Raw genomic sequence first — 21,763 nt, 5'->3', positions numbered from 1 at the left:
GTTTCTCTTGATCTGTTTAAGGTTTTTCAGTCTCTGGGGTTTATGTGACTGTTAAAAAATCTAACTCTGAGATGTGAAACTTCTGTCTTTTTGCAGCTGTTTTGACAAGGCTGTGGAAGAATGGCGACAATTTCACTGTGACTTAAATGACCTGAATCAGTGGGTGATGGAAGCTGAGCAGTTACTGTCTGTTGCCCGAGACCGAAATGGTAGTCTGGATTTGGAGGAAGCCAGGATTCACCAACAGGTGAGATTCTTGGCATTCATTCTCCTCATACATTGAAAAGTATGAACAAACCTGCAAATTTCCTACAGCTTTGTTTGAAGTGGAGATTGCATCCCACAAGCTTGTTATTGGATGTCATTTTGTATGAAACTGCTTCCTTCACCATGGATCTGGATACTTAACTCCTTGAAATTGCAGAGTTGAGCATTTAAGAAAGCACAGCAAAACCATGTGACTGCCTTTCCCATTTCACCTGGAGCCATAGAGTCATTACAGCATGGAAACAGGCCCTCAGGCTAACCGGTCCATGCTGACCATAATGTTGTAACTATATCCGCATCCACCATTTCCTTTGGAAGTTCATTCTACACACGAACTACTCCTTGTAAAATAAAAAAATTGTCCCTCATGTCTTTTTTAAATCTTTCTCTTCTCACCTTAAAAATATGCCTCCCAGTCTTGAAATGCCCCACCGTAGGGAAAAAGACACCTGCCGTTTATCTTATCAATACCCCTCATTATTTTTTAAACCTATATAAGGTCACCCATCAATCTCCTACGCTCCAGTGAAAAAAATAGTCCCAGCTTATCCAGCCTCTTCTTATACCTCAAATCCTCCATTCTGGCAACAACCTGAGCGGGGAGGGTGACGGGTGTTACAACACCTCAGTTGGTGGGGAATTCTCTCTCTTGTCGGGTGGAGAGTGTTTTCTCTCTTGCTCTATGTGGGAGGGGGGTTTGTCTGTCTCTCTAGGGAAGGTTCTCCCTTGGGGGAGGGTTGTCTTTCTGTCTGTCTCTCTTTCACGGGGATGTTTTTGTCAGTTTCCCTTTCTGCATGTTTCTCTCTCCCTTTCCCTCTTGCTCAGGGTCTCGCTTCTTTCTTATATAAAATTAAAACATGGTACTGGACACCGTCAACACCTCTGGAGGTCAGTATTTGTGGAGAGAAACAAAATTAACATTTAAAGCCCGTGACCTTCGCAGAGCCAAACAGCACAGTAGGCGACTTGACTCATGTGCCTGTGCGAACAATTTTAAACAGCTCATTGATCAGTCCCCCTCCCTTCTCAACATTGTTTCAACTGCTGAGTTAAGTCTCTTTGAAAGTGTTTTCATCAGAATCCCTCTCCCTTTCCTTGTACCATAGGAACACCTTTTCTTTGTCTTCATTATTTCATAGAACAGTTACGTGACAGAAGGAGGCTATGCAGCCTCTTGTGTTTGTGCAGTTCTTTGGAGGAACATTTTGCCTAGTGGCATTTCTGTCTTTCTTCTCTATAATGTACAGAATTTTTCTCTTCATATTGTGGTCCAATTTCGTTTTGAAAATTATGATTGTATCTAAGGTTTTGGAGTAGATTTGTAGCTCGGGTTGTGGGTGTTGAGGTTGGTTAGCTCGCCGAGCTGGTTTGTTGTTCCGCAGACATTTTGTTACCGTGCTTGGTAACATCCTCAGTGCAGCCTCTGATGAAGCGTCGGTGTGTTTTCCCGCCTGGCTTTTAAAATCTAGGGTCTCTTGCGATGGATTGCCTCACTTCCGGGTTTCCTCTGTAGTTGAATGTATATGAGGTGGAGTTCAATGTGTTTATTAATAGCCTGCTTCGTGGAGTGCCATGCTTCCAGGAATTCTTGTGCTTGTCTCTAGCGACTTCACAATGTCAGGCTTTATATTCTGTATTCTAATTAGTCCCTGCATAAAAATATATTTCGCCATGTTGATATTGCTTCTTTTGGTAATCACCCTAATTCAGTATATCCTTGATGTTTCCACCAATGGGGAAGGTTGATCTGTCTAACTGTTCTGACCATACATGATTTTGAACACTGAGATCTCCTCTCAGTCAGATCTTTTCCAAGAAGGACAGTGCCAACTTCCTAAACTATCCAGTTAATTGAAGTTCTTCAGCCCTGGAAACATTCTAATGGCCTTAACACCTTCTTGTCCAGTCTAAAGTGTAGTGCCCAGAACTGAATGTAATAGTCTAGTTCAGTCTAATCTGAACTAGTGTTTGATGTGATTAATGACGACTTCCTTCCTTTTGTATTCTATGCGCCGATTTATGAAGTCCAGGATCCCATTTGCTTTGCTTTAGTAACGATGCTCTGAAACCATACTACCATCTCCAATGACTTGCAGGCATATAAACCTAGGTCCCTTGGCTTCTGCACCCACAAGATATATTGCTTGTGTTAAATTTCATCTGTCAGTCATTCGTCCATTCCATTAACTTGTCTGTGTCCTTATGAAGTTTAACACTGTCTTCCTCACCATTCACAATACTTCTAAATTTTGTATCATCTATAAATTTTTGAAGTTTTGCCTTGCACACCAAATCTGTATAATTAATATTAAGAAATACAGGGGACCTAATTCTGATCATTGAGGGTATCTGCTTGAAACCTTCTGTAGTGATTGAAGTGAGATCAGCCAGGTGGACTTCATAGAATAAGAGTCCCCCGATTGGGGTATTAAGCTGGTCCAATAAGGGAGTCCTGGCTGACTGACAGACAGAAAGAAAGAAGAGTGTCAGAGGTTCTTTTCACTCTGAGAGCTGGCTCTGAAGAAGCTGGATCTGTGCCAAGGACTTTCTACGGATCAATAAAGAATGACTTGATGATGAGATACCGACCTCTGTGGAGTTATTTCCCCTCCCTCGAGTCTGAAAAGCAATTGTTCACCGCATTCCTGATTTTGTATCCAGGTTGCTATGTTTCCTTTTTCTTCATTAAGTTCTAACTTGCTTCAGAAATCTGTTGGTAGCACTTTTAAACATCTTTAGGAGAAGTCCTTGTACATCACATAAGTTATGTTATCACCATCTGCCTCCTTTGTTACCTTATCAATCCCTTGCTAACATTCATTGATGAAATTGTATTCAGTCAATGACTGTTGATTGCATCCCAAATTGCTTCCTAAGGTTAAATAACTGGCATGTAATTGCAAGGGTTGATCTTTATCTTTCGATTTAAATAAGGAAGTAACAGTTTAAATTCTCTCGTACCCTGGCACCACCTCTGATTCTAAGGAAAATTAATAAATTATGGCCAGTATCTCTGCAGTTTCCCAGCTTACTTTCCACTTTGGTTGTATCTCATCCAGTCCTTGTGCTTTATCAATTTTGCATTTAGCCAACCTAATAACTTCCTTTTATCAATTTTTAACTTGTCATGTGTCTCAGCTTTCTTATCTTTAACTATGACTTTGACAGCATTTTATTTTTTGGTGAAGACAGATGTGAATTATTCAGTTAACACCTCAACCACGTATCATGCGTAAATCCTCATTTAGGCCCCAAATTGGTTCCACTGTTCCTTTTGCTGTGTATACACTTATGCAGGACTTTTGGATTTCCTTTTATGTCAGTTGCCAGTTTCTTCTTAGTTCTCTCTTTGCTTTTCTTTAATTGTTTCTGCAGTTCTCCTCTGAACCTTGTATTTTGAGCTGGATGCACCATTATATTATACATTTGATATCTCTTATGTGCACCTTTTTTCTACTTCATCTTAATTACTATCTTCATCCTGGGATCTCTGGATTTGTTTGCTTTCACGTGCCCCTTGTGGGAATCCCTTCAAAAATTAGTGATTGTTCATTTAAGTTTTATTTGCCAATCTTTCATTTTAATTTATCTGGTTTGTTCTGGTTGGTTGGCTCGCTGAGCTGGTTTGTTGTTCCGCAGATGTTTCATTACCCTGCTGGGTAACATCGTCAGTGCAGCCTCCGATGAAGCGCCGTTGTGTTTTCCCACCTGTTATTTAAACTCTGGTGTCCGTTGAGCTGTTTACTACCTCACTTCCGGTTTTCCTTCGCAATGGACTGTATATGGGGTCGAGCTCTATGTGTTTGTTGATGGCTTTCTTCATGGAGTACCAGGCTTCTAGGAATTCCCGTGCTTGTCTCTGCTTTGCTTGTCCCAGGATCTTGGTGTTGTCCCAGTCGAATTGGTGGTTTTCCTTATCCATGTAGATAGAGATGAGGGAGTATTGGTTGTGTCTTTTTGTAACCAATTGATGCTCGTGTACCCTTGTTGTTAATTTCCATCCTGTTTGTCCAATGTAGTGTTTGTCACAGTCTCTGCAGGAAATCTTGTATATGACATTGGTCCACAGTGGGTAGTGGGTCTTTGGTTTGGGTGAGCAGTTGTCGTAGGGTTGATGTGGGTTTGTGTGCTACTCTGATGCCCAGTGGTTGTAGGAGTCTTGCGGTCAGTTCAGACGTGTTCCTGATGTAAGGTAGTGAGTTGAGTGTGTCGGGGTGTGTAGTATCTTCCTGGTGTCGTTTGTGTAATAGGCATCTTCTGACCTAGCGGAACAACAAACTAGCTTAGCGAGCCAACCAATCACAACATCCACAAGCCGAGCTACACAGCTACTCTAAAACCTTATCTGGTTTGTGTTTTTCTCACCTCCTTGAAATCGGCTCTGCCCCCAATTATTGTTTTCTGCTTCAAGATTGGTCCTTGTCTATCTGTAGCCAATCTAAACCATCTAATACAATAATCACTGTCAGCTAAATAGTCTTCCTTTGACATTTGATCCACTTGATTCACCTCATTCCTAAGATTCAGATCCAGTAAGTTCCCCATTTTCGGAGGATTGGAAACATGCTGATGTATAAAATTCTTCTGAATGCGTTCCAGAAACTCATGCCTATCTCAGTCCTTTTCTACTACAATCCCAGTCTATATTTGCATGGTTGAAGTACCCATTATAACCTAAGTATAATTCTTGCACTTTTCCATAGTTTTCCTGCTAATTTGTTCCTCTATTTTTCCTACTTGATAGTTCTGTAGATTCTTAGCTCTAACCAGATAGATTCTGACTTTGACCCTGCTGAGAAATGCTCCCTTTCCAACGCTGAAATGTTGTTCTTTATACTGCTTTTCTTCCTCCTCCATTCTTCTTTTTCCTTCTCTATCTTTCCTGAGCAGCTTATACAAGGGAATGTTTACTACTACCCAGACTTGATCATCTTTGAACCAGATCTCTGTTATTATCCACAACCCCATATTCTCACCTAGTATACTTGCATCTAACCAACTTTATATACTATACTCAATGCATTTCATACATACTACTTTAAATGTATAGCATTATAACTTTTTCTGACCCCACTTAATAACTTACTATTTCCTACAGTATGGAAATTGCATAAACTGAACTTCTGCAACCTGACCTTGCATTAATTTTCCTCTTCCCAGAACAATTCTGGCTTACTAAAGAGAGGTGATCAGTCAAGTGGATTGCATTTTATCATGTTCCTAGCCTGTGTCTTCCAGATGGTGAATGCACTTTGTGGAGTCAGATGGTGATTTACTTGTCTAAAGTTCCGAGATTCTGACCTGCTCTTGTAGCCAGAATATTTGTATGACCCCTCCAGTTTGGTTTCTGGTTAATGGTAACTGCAAGGTGTTGATGCTCAGGAACTGAGCCATAACAATGGCAATGAATGACAATGGGAGATTTTTAAAGTCTCTATTGTTGGAAATGCTCAATGCCTGGTTCTGTCATTATGTGGCATGTATGATGCTTGCCACTTCTCAGCTGAAGCCCGAATGTTGCCCAAGTATTGCTGCATGGAGGTAAGCACTTCTTAAGTATTTGAGGCAAATTTATTGGCCCTTAAAAGCACGTTTTTGAAACCAAATAATTGAATTGACGGCACAACTGGCGGTTAATGGGTAAGTTCCTTATTGCCATTATGGAGGCCTGGTTACAAGGAGATCAAAGGTGAAATTAAATGTTCAGGGATATGTAACTTTTCGAAGGGGTCGGCAGGAAGAAAAAGGTGTTGGGGTAACTTTGTTGGTACGGGATGGAGTAAATACGATAGCAAGAAATTATCTTGGATCAGAAAATATAGAACTTAGGATATAACTAGGGGAGAACTAGAATATGACTAGGAAAGAAACTGAGTTAACTTTTCAAGTTTGATATGACACTTCTTCAGAACTTTAGCTGACATTCACCAATCAATAGATAGTAAGAAAGGCAAATGGACGATTGGCCTTTATTTCAAAGAGAATGGCGTATAAAAATAACGAAGTCATGCTAAAACTATACAAATCACTAGTTAGACCACACCAGCCTTGGTCTCCATATGTAAGGAAAGATATATTGTCATTAGAGGCAGTCCAGAGAAGGTTGACTGGGTTGATCCAAGGTATGGAGGGATTTTCTTATGAGAAGAGGTTGAGTAGGTTGGCCTGTACTCATAGAAGAATGTAACCCTATCTTATTGAAGCATAGAAGATTCTTAGGGGACTTGACAATGTAGATACTGAGAGGTTGTTTCCCCTTGTGTAAGAGTCTATGACCAGAGAGCATAATTTCAGAGTGATGGGTTGTCCAAATAGGAGAAGGTGAGGAATTTTCTCCCTCAGACCGTAGTGAATCTGTGGAATTCTTTACTGCAGATTTTGGTGAAAGCTGGGTCATTCAGTATATTTAAGGCTGAGGTAGACAGAATTTTAATCAGTAAGGGAATCAAGGGTTATGGGGACAAAGTAAAGAAGTGGAGTTGAGGATAATCAGGTCTGCTGTAATCATATTGAATGGTGGAGGAGACTTAATGGGCTGAATTATCCATTTTTACTCCTGTTCTAAGGGGTTGTGAATATTGATCATTGTGCAATGATCAGTGAACCTGTCCAGTTCTGACCTTGTATTGGATGGGTGGTTATTAGTGAAGCCAAAAGTAGATTAGGACATGACGTTGAAGAACTATAATGTCCCGGGGCACAGGTGACTGGCCTGCAACAATCGCAACAATTTTTTTTATGCAAAGTAAGACCCAAATCACTGAAGAGCTTTTTGTCATTTTTATTGAGCGGTGAGGCCACACTTGAACAAGTGCTGCCCTGATGTCACTCTCAATTTCAGGAATTCACCTCTTTTGTTCATTTGGATCAAGGCTGGCATGAGGTCAACAGCAGAATGACCCTGGCAACACTCAATCTAAGTGTCTGTGAATGTATTATTATGAGCAGCATCTTGCTTCATACCACTGTTGATGACCTTTTTCATTATTTTGATGATAGCGAGTAGAATGATGGGACAGTAACTGACCAATTTGGATTTGTTCTGCTTAGAACATAGAACTTAGGGCCTGTACTGTGCTGTACAGTTCTTCGGCCCACAATGTTGTGCCGAACTTTTACCCTAAGCCTAAGGTCTATCTAACCTCTACTCCTACCTTATACTATCATCCATATGCCTGTCTAATAGCCGCTTAAATGCCCCTAATGAGGCCGACTCCACTACCCGCTCCGGCAATGCATTCCATGCCCCGACCACTCTCTGAATAAAGAACCTAAACTCTGACGTCTCCCCTGTATCTACCTCCACTCTCTTTAAAACTATGCCCCCTCATAATAGCTACCTCCACCCTAGGAAAAAGTCTCTGGCTGTCCACTTTATCTATACCTCTGATTATTTTGTACACCTCTATCAAGTCACCTCTCATCCTTCGTCGTTCTAAAGAGAAAAGCCCTAGCTCTCTCAGCCTTTCCTCGTAAGGCCTTCCCTCCATTCCAGGCAACATCCTGGTAAATCTCCTCTGCACCGTTTCCAACGCTTCCACATCTTCCCTGTAATGAGGTGACCAGAACTGGACACAGTACTCCAGATGTGGCCGAACCAGGCTTTTGTATAGCTGGAGAATAACTTCACGGCTCTTGAACTCGATCCCTGTATTAATGAAAGCTAACACACCATACGCCTTCTTAACAATTCTATTCACCTGGGTGGCAGCTTTCAGAGAACTGTGGACATGAACCCCAAGATCCCTCTGCTCCTCCACACTGCCAAGAATCTTTCCATTAACCTTGTATTCTGCTTTCAAGTTTGACCTTCCAAAATGAATCACTTCACACTTTTCAGGGTTAAACTCCATCTGCCACTTCTCAGCCCAGCTCTGCATCCGATCAATGTCCCTTTGTAACCTAGAACAGCCCTCCGCACTATCCACAACTCGACCCACCTTCGTATCGTCCGCAAGCTTACTAATCCACCCTTCCACTCCTACATCCAAATCATTTACAAAAATCACAAATAGAAGAGGACCCAGAACAGATCCTTGTGGTACACCACTCGTAACTGAGCACCATGTTGAATATTTTCCGTCCACTACCACCCTTTGTCTTCTAAGGGTCAGCGAATTCTGAATCCAATCTGCCACATTTCCCCCTATCCCATGCCTCCTTACTTTCTGCATGAGCCTACCATGGGGAACCTTATCAAACGCCTTACTTAAATCAATGTATACCACATCCACTGCTCTACCTTCATCCACGTGTTTGGTCACCTCTTCAAAGAATTCAATAAGGTTTGTGAGGCATGATCTACCCCTCACAAATCCATGCTGACTATCCCGAATCAAACTGTGCCTATCCAAGTGATTATAAATCTTATCTCTCAGAGCCCTTTCCAATAATTTGCCCACTACTGAAGTAAGACTAACTGGCCTGTAATTTCCAGGGTTATCCCTATTCCCTTTTTTGAACAAGGGAATGACGTTTGCCACTCTCCAATCTTCCGGCACTATACCCGTGGACAGTGAGGATGAAAAGATCATCGCCAAAGGCCCTGCGATCTCTTCCCTCGCTTCCCATAGAATCCTTGGATAAATCCCATCAGACCCGGGGGACTTATCTACCTTCAGGTTCCTCAAACTTCCTAGTACATCTTTCTACTAACGTCCACTTCCTCTAGCCTACCAGCCTGTTTCGCATGTCCTCCCCTACTACTAGGTCCCTCTCAGTTGTGAATACCGAAGAAAAGTATTCATTAAGGACCCCTCCTATCTCTTTAGGCTCCGTGCACCAATTCCCTTTACAATCCTTGATCGGCTCTACTCTTTCTCTGATCATTCTCTTATTCCTGACGTACGTGTAAAAAGCCTTGGGGTTTTCCTTGATCCTATCTGCCAAGGTTTTCTCATGCCGCCTTATAGCTCTCCTAAGCCCTTTCTTTAGCTCCTCCTTGGCTAACTTGTATCTCTCTAGAGCCTTTTCTGAACCTTGTTTCCTAAACCTTATATAAGCATCCTTCTTCCTCTTAACCAATCGTTCGACCTCTCTCGAGAACCAAGGCTCCCTCACTCGACTGAATCTTCCCTGCCTGCTAGGGACAAAACATATCGAGCACACGCAGTGTGCTTTCCTTAAACAATCTCCACATTTCTACAGTGCTCTTCCCTGACAGCATCTGTTCCCATTTTATGTTACCCAGTTCTTGCCTAACAGAATTATAATTACCCTTCCCCCAATTATAAACATTATCCTGCTGTATGTACCCATCCTTTTCCATGACTATTGTAACAGTAACAGAGTTATGATCGCTACCACCAAAATGCTCCCCTACCAACAGGTCTAACACTTGGCCCGGTTCATTGACAAGCACCAAATCCAAAATGGCCTCTCCTCGTGTTGATCTATCTACATACTGTGTCAGGAATCCTTCCTGAATGCACTGGACAAAATCCGCTCCATCTAAACTATTACAACTAAAAAGTGTCCAATCAATATTTGGAAAGTTGATGTCATCCATGACTACAACCCTGTGACTTCTGCACCTTTCTAGTATCTGCCTCCCGATCTGCCCCTCCACTTCTCTGCAACTATTAGAGGGTCTGTAAAAAAAACCCCAACAGAGTGACTCCTTTCTTGTTCCTGACTTCAACCCAAACTGACTCTGTAGACATATCATTCTCGAACTGCCTTTCAGTAGCTGCTATACTAGCCCTGACTAGCAATGCCACTCCGTCGCCTCTTTTACCACCCTCCCTATTTCTTTGAAAGCATCTAAATCCCCAAACTTCCAACAACCATTCCTGTCCCTGAGTTACCCAAGTTTCTGTAATGGCCACAACATCGTAGTTCCAAGTACTGATCCATGCTGTAAGTTCATCTGCCTTATTTCTGATATTTCTAGCATTGAAGTATACACACTTCAAACCATCCCTGTGTTCACAATTTCGCTCCATCGATCGCATTTCTTTATTACAACCTTACTTCCTGTTGTGTCTGTTGGAAGGCTGAATACCTCATCCTCTGAATTACAAAACCGGTTCCCCACCCCCTTTTTGTGGACAGGACATTCCTGGACCCTTTTCTACTTTGCTGGCTAGGTAGAAGTGTTGTACTGTCCTATAACAAATTGGTAAGGATTGTGGTTAGTTTTGGAGCACTAATTTTTGCTTATATTACTGGAATGTTGTTGGGGCTTATAGCAGTCCCTTCAGTCATTTCTTAATGTCTTGTGGAGTAAACTAAATTGGCTGAAGATTGGCCCCTGTGATGTTGGGCATCACAGGAAGAGGCTCAGACGGATCATCCACTTGGATGACTACAAATGCTTCTGACTTGCCTTTTGCACTAATGTGCTGGGTTTCCATAACAGAGTATGGGGTAATTTCTCCCCTTGTTAATTATTCCATTTTCCACCACTATTCGTGACTACCTGTGGCAGGATTACAGAGTTTTGATCTGGTCTGTTGGTGTGGGATCAACTAACTCTGTAACATGCTGCTTCCAATGTTTATATTATGCATATTATGCATGTGTTTGGGCTTCATTGGGTTGGCACCTCATTTTGGTCTGACAAATTGTGTTATTGAATGACTTGTTGATTAATTCCGTTGGATACAGTAGGAGATTGTCCATGATCTGAATCCCTTCTGCAGTAATGCAGTTATTTCCCTGATAGGAGCTGGAAGAAGGTCTCAGCAGTCACCAGCCGGTATATATTACTTTAAATGCCTCTGGCACAGACATCATACAGGATCTTTCAACAGCAGATGGATGTCTCCTGCAGGAGAAGCTCAATGGATTAAATAAACGCTGGGCAGCTATTTCTACAGAGGTCAAAGATCGGCATCGAAGGTAAATGACCATTTTTTAATGTGGCAAATATTTGGAGCAGTAGATATGAGTCATTCTCACATTACAACCTGAGAGAAATCATGGTGGAACCTTTGCTTCACAAAGAATTGTATGATTGTTTATCAGAGTACATCTTTACTAAAAATCTTTATATTTAACCATCTCTGTATGTGATTGGAGCTTTTCTTCGATTCTTTAGTGCACATTGGAGCATTTAATTTGTGAAAAATCATGTATAAAGCTTAATTTTCATTTTGATAAAGAAGATCAAATACATTATGTATGTGGTCCTGTGTTCTGAGGAAGGATCACCAGACCTGAAATGTTAACTCTGACTTCTCCTCACAGATACTGCCAGACCTACTGAGATTTTCCAGCAACTTCTGTTTTGTTTCCGATTTACAGCATCGTTCTTCTGATTTTTATCAAATATATTCTGTTGACCTAACATTCAAACAGCAGCATTGTTTTCATGGGAAGAAAAGGCAGTTGAGTCAAATTGTCTAAGGACATGAGTAACCAGAATTAACATCCTTTAACTTCTGGGCTGTTTTAAATGCAGACCTCCTTAGTTCTGCAGGTGCTAAGTATTGCATTATTTTCTGTTTCTTAGGTTGGAAGGAGATAGCCAACAACGCTCTGATTTAAAGAATCAGCTGGATGAATTTGGTTTGTGGTTGGATAAGGTGCGGAATTCTGTAAAGGCTGTGCATTCACCACCAACAGAACATGATCTGAAGGAATTGAAGGTAAAACAGACACATCTTATGCATTTCAATCTGAGTGATTTACCTCTAAAGCAATTTTATATTTTAACATTTTTTTGAAAAAGGAACTTTGTCTTTGAGATTGCTGTAATGATGGACAGCTAAAAATTGTCTGTCTGAAAATTACATGTTGCTTTCTGTTATTGCTCCCTGAGGAAGATCATGGGGATTGTACAAAGCGAAACTTGATTTGATGTTTCCTTTGTTTTGCAGTATCCTAACATCCCATGCTCATCTGCTAGCAATCAGTTTTACAGAGCTATTCAATCTACATGCATCTTTAGAGGTTTAAGATGTTAATTTTTCATCCAGTAACGCGTGGGAATCGGAAAGAATATTAGAGAGTAATATCGGGCTGTACAAAATACTGGGAGAGGCAGATAACACTAGAATAGAGAATAGTAAGTTACTGGAGCGTCCGAATAACAGACAAAATAATGAAGCCAGACGAGAGTTGCGTTCTATGTATGTGAATGTACAGAATACAGTCATTAAGACTGAAGACTTACAGCCATAGAATACCATGTGAATCATGATGTGTTGATAATGGAGACCTGGTGGGACTGAGTGTTAATTACAAGGTGCTCAAAAAAGGTTGGAAAGGGAAAAAGGAAAAGGAATGGTGTTTTTTTTAAGGAGAGCATTGCAGTGCTAAAGAAAGAGGATGTCTCAATGGTTTCAAGGATGCAAACAATTTGGCTATAGCTAAGGAACAAAAATGTTGCAATTACATTGCTTGGTGTAATCTATAGACCGCCCACTAGTTGAAAGGATATAGAGGAACAAATCTGAAAGAAAATTACAGAGAGAGTTGCCAACAAGATAATGTAGTTACAATGGGGTTAATTAATTACCCAAATATAGACTGGGACAGCGGTAGTGTGGGGTCACTGATAGATGAATGTTTGTCAGTTGTGTTCAGGAGACTTTCCTGCAGCAGTATATGTTTGGCCCAACAGAGAGGAGGCACTGCTGGGCCTAATTCTTGCAAATAAAATGGGCCAAATAAATCAAATGCCAATGGGGAATATTGAGAAAACAGTGATCATTGTATCCTTAGTTTTAATGAAGATGGAAAATGGTACTAAACAGTCAACTGGTGGAGAACAGACTTCAAGTAAGGCAGACGAGGTTAGCAAATCAGTGTAATTCTTTACTACAGTGGTCTCGAGAGATTGGGTAGTCAAGTATTTTCAAGACAGATATTTAATCAGTAAGAGAATTCAGGGCTACAGGGTAAAGGCAGGGAAGTGGAGCTGAGAATTATTAGAATTATTGAGCAGCAAGGAAACTGGATTGCCTGAATTTTCTACTTTTGCTCCTACAGCTTATGGTGTTATGGTATAACTGCGTCTTATTTTAAATGTGATGAGTCTGTGCTTAAAGCAAAATCAAAGTATTTGTTGTGACTGACGCAAATTGGTGGTTAAAAAGAAGGGAGGTGATTTCTTCTCGTCTGAATGCAACATATAGAGGATGTCTACTTGCTTAATGGAACTGACAGAAAGCTGTTCAACCTTTGTCACCTGAGATCCAAGGTCAGAAATCACACGACACCAGGTTGCAGTCCAACAGGTTTATTTGAAAACACAAGCTTTCTGAGCCTTGCTCCTTCTTCAGGTGTATGTGAGAGAGGTGGTATCAGACACAGAATTTATAAGTAAAAGATCAAAGGGTCACACCACTGATGATGTATTAAACAAGCCTAAGATGCTGTTAAGTCTTTAATTAGTTAGAAGGTTTTAATCGATTAATATGTAAATGTAAATCCCCAAATTTCTTTCAAGTCATTGCCCTGAGAGAACTAAAGGTTTTATCAGTGTAAAGAAGAGGTGACATTTTAGGTCAGACAATGCATGTTAGGTGTGAGGTCTTGTTTAGTATCTGTTTGTGTTTTGGTTTGGAGTCAGACTAGTTTTATTTCTAAGGTAGGAATTTATAAAATACCACTTTGACTGACTGCCTATAAATTGTGTGCTTTGTGAACAAAATCGAATGTATCTGCAAATACAAATTCACCCCATAGATTTTTGCGTGTGTGTGTATGTATGTATGTATGTATATGTGTGTGTGAGAGAGGGGGGTACAGGGCGAGAGAAACTGAGTGTGTGTTTGTGAGGGGAGGGAAAGAGAGTGTGTGTGTGGAAGAGAGGGAAAGAATGTGTGTGTGGGGGAGAGAGAGAGCGTGTGTGGGGGACAGATTTTTTCCATACCGCCATCTACCAGCATTGACCGTGTGGTGCTGGAGGTTGTAGACAGCTTCACACATGTCTGCTCCACAATCGTTATTAATAAATCAATATCCACACCGCAAAGCTGCAGCTGTCTAAGCTGAGGAAGAGAATGTGGAAATATAGCAACCTGACTGAGGACATCAAAATGTAAGTCTATCAAGCTTGTATCATTATTGATTTTTTGTACAGTGCTGAGACCAGGATAGTGTATGTCAGAAAGAGAAACAACCGAATAGTTTCTATCTTCACTGCCTTGGATGTATCCTCAACATCTCTGGTGGAACAAGTTACAAACTCGGAGGTCCTGGACTGAGCTAATTCCATCTTTATACGTTCACGACTAAGATTGCAGAAGTTTACCAGGAAGTTGCCACGGCTGGAGAGTTTTAGTTATGAAGAGAGATTGGAGTTGTTTTCCTTGGATTGGAGGGGACTGTGAGGGAGTCAAGATTGAGATGTATAGAATCATAAGGGCCGTAGATAAGAAGGAACTTTTCCTTTTGGTGGAGAAATCAATGACCAGGTAGCATAGATTTAAGTTGAGAAGTAGGTGGTTTACATGGAGCTGAGGCAAACAATTTTTCACCAGGGGTAGGTTTTGGGAATCTGGAGCTCCGTACCTGAAAGGGTAGCAGATGCAGAAATATTTAGATGTACACTTGCGATGCCAAAGTACATGACTATGGGTCAAGTGCAGGGAAATTAGATTAGTATGATTAAGTGCTTGCGTATGACTGTTGCAAACTCAATGGGCTGACGGACCTTTTTCTGTGCTGTAGACCTCTATGACTGTGGCAGCTTCTTAATGTTTTGAGTTTGATATGAATCTTCAAAACAGAACACTGCTTTTAATTCATTTATGCTGTGTGTTCCTACTACTGAACTTTCAGGAGCTCACTCTTTCTTGAACAAAACTGTCACATTTGCCACTCTATAATTCTCTGGAATCTATCCCCTATTTAAGATTTGAAAGTTGTGGCAAGCTCTTTACCTAGCAGGCCATCCAGATCAGGTGACAGCTACTCTAAACATAGACAGTTTGTACTGGAAAGACTAACTGTGAATTTTTAACTCGCCCATTACCTCTGGGGTCTTTGTTTCTATCAATGTTTCTGAAATTGCCAACCTCTTCCTAATTGATACAAAGTACTAGCTCAGTATACTACCCTTGCCCTAAATACATAATGCTTTCTTTGTTCCAGTAGGCCCCACTCCACCTCTTACTACCCACTTTGTATTTATATTGCAGTAGAACATTTTTGGGTTCCCCTTTATGGTAACTGCCACTCAATTTTTGTTCTTTCCTTCCCAGTCTAATTTTCTTTCCACTTCACCTCCCCTCCCCCACCAACTTATTGTATTTGTTGTCACTTGAAGGATTTGCCCAGCTTGAGTAATAAATTGTCTTTTCCTGTTTCATGATTTTTTAAAAAAAATCATTTTTGGGATGTGGGCATCGCTGGCTGGCCAGCATTTATTGCCTGTACCTAGCTGTCCTTGAGAAGGTGGTGGTGGTGTGCTGCCTTCTTGAACCACTGTAGTCCACTTGCTGTGGTTTGATCCACAATGCCATTAGGGAGGGATGGTGAGTGGCTTGGCAGGTGGTGTTCCCATATATCTGCTGCCCTTATCCTTCTAGATGGAGGTGGTCGTGGGTTTGGAAGTTGCTGCCTGAGGATCTTTGCTGAATTTCTGCAATGCATCGTACAGATAGTACACACTGCTGCTACTGAGTGTTGGTGGTGGAGGGAATGGATGCTTGTGGATGTAGTGCCAATCAAGCGGGCTGCTTTGTCCTGGATGGTGTCAAGCTTCTTGAGTGTTGTTGGAGCTGCATTCATCCAGGCAAGCGGGGAGTATTCCATCACACTCCTGACTTGTGCCTTGTCGATGGTGGACAGGCTTTGGGGACTCAGGTGGTGAGTTACTTGCTGCAGTATCCCTAGCTTCTGACCTGCTCTTGCAGCCACTGTGTTTATGTGGTGAGTCCAGTTGAGTTTCTGGTCAATGATAACACCTAGGATGTTGACAGCATGGACTTCAGTGATGGTAACACCATTGAATGTCAACGGGCAGTAGTTAGATTGTCTCTTATTGGTGATAGTCATACCTGGCATTTCTGCGGCATGATTGTTACTTGCCCCTTGTCAACCCAAGCTAGGATATTCTCCAGATCTTGTTGCATTTGAACACTGACTGCTTCAGTATCTGAGGAGTCGCAAATGGTGCTTGACATTGTGTATGATGGAGGGAAGGTCATTGATGAAACAGCTGAAGATGGTTGGGCCAAGGGTACTACCCTGAGGAACTCCTGCAGACATGTCCTGGTGCTGAGATGACTGACTTCCAACAACCACACCAATCTTCTCAAGTGTTAGGTATGACTCCAACCACCGGTGAGTTTGCCTCCTGATACCCATTGATTCCAGTTTTGCTGGGGCTCCTTGAAGCCAAACTCGGTTGAATGCATCCTTGTTGTCAATAGCTGTCACTCTCACCTCACCTCTGGAATTCAGCTTTTTTGTCCATGTTTGAATCAAGGCTGTAATGAGGTCAGGAGCTGAGTGACCCTGGTGGAACCCAAACTGGCCGTCACTGAGCAGGCTATTGCTGAGCAGGTGCTGCTTGATAGCACTGTTACTGACACCTTCCATCACTTTACTGATGATCAAGAGGAGACTAATGGGGCGGTAATTGGCCAGGTTGGATTTGTCCTGCTTTTTATGTACAGGACATACTTGAATAATTTTCTACGTTGTTGGGTAGATGCCAATGTTGTAACTGTACTGGAACAGCTTGGCTAGGGGAACAGCAAATTCTGGAGCACAAGTCTTCAGTACTATTGCTGGAATGTTGTCAGGGCCCGTAGCCTTTGCAGTATCCAGTGTCTCCAACTGTTTCTTGATATCACGTGGAGTGAATTGAATTGGTTGAAGACTGGCAACTGTAATGGTGGGGACCACTGGAGGAGGCTGAGATGGACCATCCACTCGGGACTTCTGGCTGATGATTGCTGTGAAAGCTTCAGCCTTATCTTTTGCACTGATGTGCTGGGCACTTCCATCATTCAGGTTTGGGATGCTTGTGGAGCCTCCTCCTCCAGTGAGTTGTTTAATTGTCCATTATTATTCGTGACTGGATGTGGCAGGACTGCAGAGCTTAGATCTGATCCGTGGGTTTTGGGATTGATTAGCTCTGTCTATCACTTGCTGCTTATGCTGTTTGGCGTGCAGTAGTCCTGTTTGGTGGCATCACCAGGTTGACACCTCATCTTTAGGTATGCCTGATGCTGCTCCTGGCATGCCCTCCTGCACTCTCCATTGAACCAGGGTTGATCCTCTGGCTTGATGGTAATGGTTGAGTGGGCATTTGCCGGGCCGTAAGATTACAGGTTGTGCTGGAGTACAGTTCTGCTGTTGTAGATGGCCCACAGTGCCTCATGATGCCCTGACTTGAGTTGCTAGATCTGTTTGAAGGCTGTCCTATTTAGCACAGTGATAGTGCTACACAACACAATGGAAGTTATTCTCAATGTGAAGGTGGGACTGCATCTCCACAAGGACTGTGCGGTGGTCACTCTTAAATTGCTGTCATGGACAGATGCATCTGCAGCTGACAGATTGGTAGAGATGAGGTCAAGTATGTTTTTCCCTCTCCTTGATTCCCCCACCACCTGTTGCAGACCTAGTCTAGCAGCTATGTCCTTTTAGGACCGGACCAGCTGGATCAGTAGTACTGGTGCTAAGCCACTCTTGGTGGTGTACATTGAAATCCCCCACCCAGTGTCCATTTTGTGCCCTTGCCATCTTCCATGCTTCATCTAACTCTTGGTCAACATGGAGGAGTACTGATTCTTCAACTGAGGGAGGATGGTATTTGGTAATCAGCACGAGGTTTCCTTGCTCATGTTTAACCTGAAGCCGTGAGACTTCATAGCGTCCAGAGTCAATGTGGAGGACTCCGAGAGCAACTACCTCCTGACTGTATATCACTGTGCTGGGTCTGTCATGCTGGTGAGACAGGGATGGTGCTGGTGGTATCTGGGACATAGCCATACTCACAGAATCATACCTTACATACCGTGTCAGGCTGTTGCTTGACTAGGTTCTGAGGAAGGGCCACTGGACCCGAAATGTTAACTCTGTTTTCTCCTTCACCGATGCTACCAGACCTGCTGAGCTTTTCCAGCATCTTTGTTTTTGTTGCTTGACTAGTTTGTGAGACAGCTCTCCCAATTTTGGGACCGACCTCCAGATATTAGTGAGGAGGACTTTACAGGGTCTCTGCCGTTGTCTTTTCTGGCGCTTTAGTCAATGCCAGGTGACCCGTCTGGTTTCATTTCTTTGAGACTTTGTAGCAATTGGTGCAACTGATTGGCTTGCTAGGCCATTTTCGAGGGTAATTGAGAGTGAACCACATTACTGTGGGTCTGGAGTCACATGTAGGTCAGACTAGGTGAGGATGGCAGATTTCCTTCCCTGAAGGACATTAGTGAACCAGATGGGTTTTTCTGACAGCTGATAATGATTTCATGGTTATCAGTAGATTCTTAATTCCAGATTTTCTTTAAAAATTGAATTCAAATTTGACCATCTGTCGTGGTGGGATTTGAACCCAGGTCCCCAGAACTTTAGCTGAGTTTCAAGATTAACAGTCTACTGATATTCTCTATTTTGAAGTCATCGTTAGATCATTCCTTGCCCTTCTCCATTTCTTTGACTCACCTGTGGAATGTGGGAAATGCTGGCTGGGCCGGCATTCATTGCTCATTCCTAATTGCTCTTGAGAAGGTGGTGATGAGCTGCCTTCTTGACCCATGCTGTCCATTTGGCGTTGGTTCATCCACAATGCTGCAAGGGAGGGAGTTCCAGGATTTTGACCGAGCAACATTTTATTTAAAAGCAAAACACTGTGGATGCTGGAAATCTGAAACAAACACAGAGTATCCTGGAGGAACTCAGGTCGGGCAGCATTTGTGGAGAGACAAAAAGAATTAACGTTTTGAGTCCAATATGACATATTCAGGGCACTTTATTGAGATTGATTTTTTATTTCTAGACTAAATCTTGATCTTCAAGTCTGCCAAAGAAAAGTGTTGTGTAGCAGTGCAGCTGTGGTTAAGATCTGTTTGTAGATTGTTGCATTATGTACAATAACTCTATTATTCACAGGTTGTAGCAACAGACCTCAAGTTGCGCAGTGACCATCTAACCATGATGAACAGTGTTGCAGAGGATATGCTTTCAGATAAAAACCTAAGTCTACAAGAGAGAGACAAACTTTCTGCAAAACTTAGAATTATCAATTCAAACTGGAATAAGGTAAGTTTCTTTTAAAATTGACGTCATAAATCACAGTGAGTTGCAATAAGGGATTGGCATTTATTTTCTTGTACTGGAAAGGAAAGTCTCTCAGCTGAAAGGCACAGCAAGTTTGCTACTTTAAGTGTTGCTGAGCCTGAAGCTCTAGTTTCCAGCACCATTTGCACCCAGCAACTTCCAGTGATTTTTTTTTACTTTAACCTGTGAACAGTTAAGAGGGCTGTGCTGACATTTGGAATTATTCTGTTGTTTTGTTCAATATGCATGAAAACAAATTGAAATTAAAAACTACTCAAACTTTTTTTGAGTTTTTCTCAATTTTAAAATCAGTTGGAGATATACATGCAGCAGCTCTGTGTTATACTCTATATTGTACTTTTTAAGTTAATAAAGAAGGGAAGATTGAGCATCTGAAAATAATATAATTATTTGAAAATGTTGCATTATAAATACCATGCGTTAAAAATTGGACTGGACTCTGACAATTTTGGGCTACCAAATGTTGCTACATGGATGGATTGATCAATCTGTTGCTGACTTTGTGATCCCACTAAGACGCATCCAATTCTAGAAAAATCAGAGAAAGAAAATTACTTTTGTTTTAGTCATGTCTCATACACCTTGTATGTAGCTTATGTTCTGTCTGATGATTACAGACAGAATTTTAAAAGCAGAAAGTGGCAGAGAAACTCAACAAGTCTGACAGCACCTGTGGGGAAGTTGGGGGGAAGGTTAATGTTTCAGGTCCAATATGACTTATTACGGATGCAGACAAATTTTATTTCTGTTGCAATATCTTGTTTTCTTATTTAGATGTGCAAAGAACTGCCTGTTAAAGTGAAAGAAATTGAGATTCACCTCCAGGATTATGGTCACTTCAAAGAAGACCTGGAGAAGTTGTTCAACTGGGCAGTAGTTACCGGACAGAAATTCCAACACAGAGGATCACTTTCACCTGGAGACACACAACTTCAGGTAAGTTCCACTGAAGAACAGATAGGTACAGAAAGTGTAGGGCAGAATTTTATCTATTTGATTGGGCTCTCGCTTGCTTGCTGCAGACCTGGTAAGGGCCCTATATCATCTCCTTTAGAAAATGACCTCTGAATTGTTTGGTGCCCCCAACAGCTGTTATCCAATCAGAACAATGAAGCAAGGCAGTGACCAAAAGTCCAGGATCAGTGAGACCCAAATGCCACTGGAAAGTGAGGGTGGGATATGGGTAAAGGGCAGGGGTCAGATGATAGGCTAGTAAGGTGGCTTTCAGGAGGACAACCTTGTTCCCAATGTCAGACACCTTGATCCAGCATTGGCTGACTGAGAATTAGGCACCTCCTCTGGGAGTCCACAAGCAAAGACAAGAAGATTTGCTTTTGAAGCTTCCTATGTGGCTACTGCATTGCCCACCACTTGTTGACTACCAGTGGTGGTGGGATGAGAGCCAGAAGTGGGCATTCATTGTGTTGGGTGGGAAAGGCTGTCCATGAGACTTTACATTCCAGAAAAAATGGGCAGAGGCACGAGGATAACTGCATCATCTGATTCAATTCTCCTTGCCAGTTCCACTCTTTGATAGACTTGTACCATGCTATTTATCTTGCTATAAGGAGAACAGACTGGGATATAAAAATTGTACATTTGCAATGTAGTTCAGTATTTTTCATAATCTTCATGAAAATGCTTGGAATATCCAGTGCATCTGTCATGTTGTCACAGATAAATGCATGATGCTACTGTCAGTGTTTTTGGTATGCAGAGAGTTTGGTATAGACTTGCTGAGAGAGATTAAACTCAAGGAACTATTGATGTTAATTGATGCTCTGATCCCTGCATGCAATTCATAAAATATTAAAACCAAGTATAAATCACTCTTCATTATAGAGGATATGATTTTTGGATAAAATATATTTGATCAGATAATATGCAAAAAAGACATTGAATTAAAGATGCAGTCTTCCATAATAAAAAGCTACATCTATACTTTGCCCACTGGTCTTAGCTTGTATTGTTGATTGGAAAAGGGACTGCTTTTGCAGCTGAGCTGGCACGCTGTTCTGCAGTTGCTGCAGAGATGGGATATGGATCTGCTGCTGCAGTCTTGGTGAGGGAATATTGTACATTTGTTTCAATTCATTCATGGGATGAGGGTGTCACTGGCGAGGTGAGCATTTATTGCCCATCCCTAATAACCCAGAGGGCAGTTAAGAGTCAACCATATTGCTGTGGGTCTGGGGCCATATATAGGCCAGACCACGTAAGGATGGCAGCTTCCTTCCTCAAATGACATTAATGAACCAGAGATAGTAGGAACTGCAGATGCTGGAGAATCTGA

General features: G+C 41.9%; 1 protein-coding gene across 4 annotated transcripts in view; it reads left to right on the top strand.

The window, feature by feature from the left end:
- The window catches only part of LOC109917954 (dystrophin-like), a 333,913-nt gene that overhangs the window by 132,194 nt on the left and 179,956 nt on the right, over positions 1 to 21,763 (top strand). For all 4 annotated transcript variants that reach the window (XM_048600638.1, XM_048600639.1, XM_048600636.1 and 1 more), the window contains exons 39-43: positions 97 to 247; positions 10,934 to 11,109; positions 11,723 to 11,858; positions 19,282 to 19,431; positions 20,245 to 20,406. In XM_048600638.1, coding sequence (XP_048456595.1) covers positions 97 to 247; positions 10,934 to 11,109; positions 11,723 to 11,858; positions 19,282 to 19,431; positions 20,245 to 20,406 — 775 coding nt within the window. The remainder of the gene's footprint in view (positions 1 to 96; positions 248 to 10,933; positions 11,110 to 11,722; positions 11,859 to 19,281; positions 19,432 to 20,244; positions 20,407 to 21,763) is intronic.

Source organism: Rhincodon typus, chromosome 9 (genome assembly GCF_021869965.1).
Source record: "Rhincodon typus isolate 14 chromosome 9, sRhiTyp1.1, whole genome shotgun sequence".
Taxonomy (NCBI): Eukaryota; Metazoa; Chordata; class Chondrichthyes; order Orectolobiformes; family Rhincodontidae; genus Rhincodon; species Rhincodon typus.
This window is presented reverse-complemented; position numbering and strand designations above follow the sequence as displayed.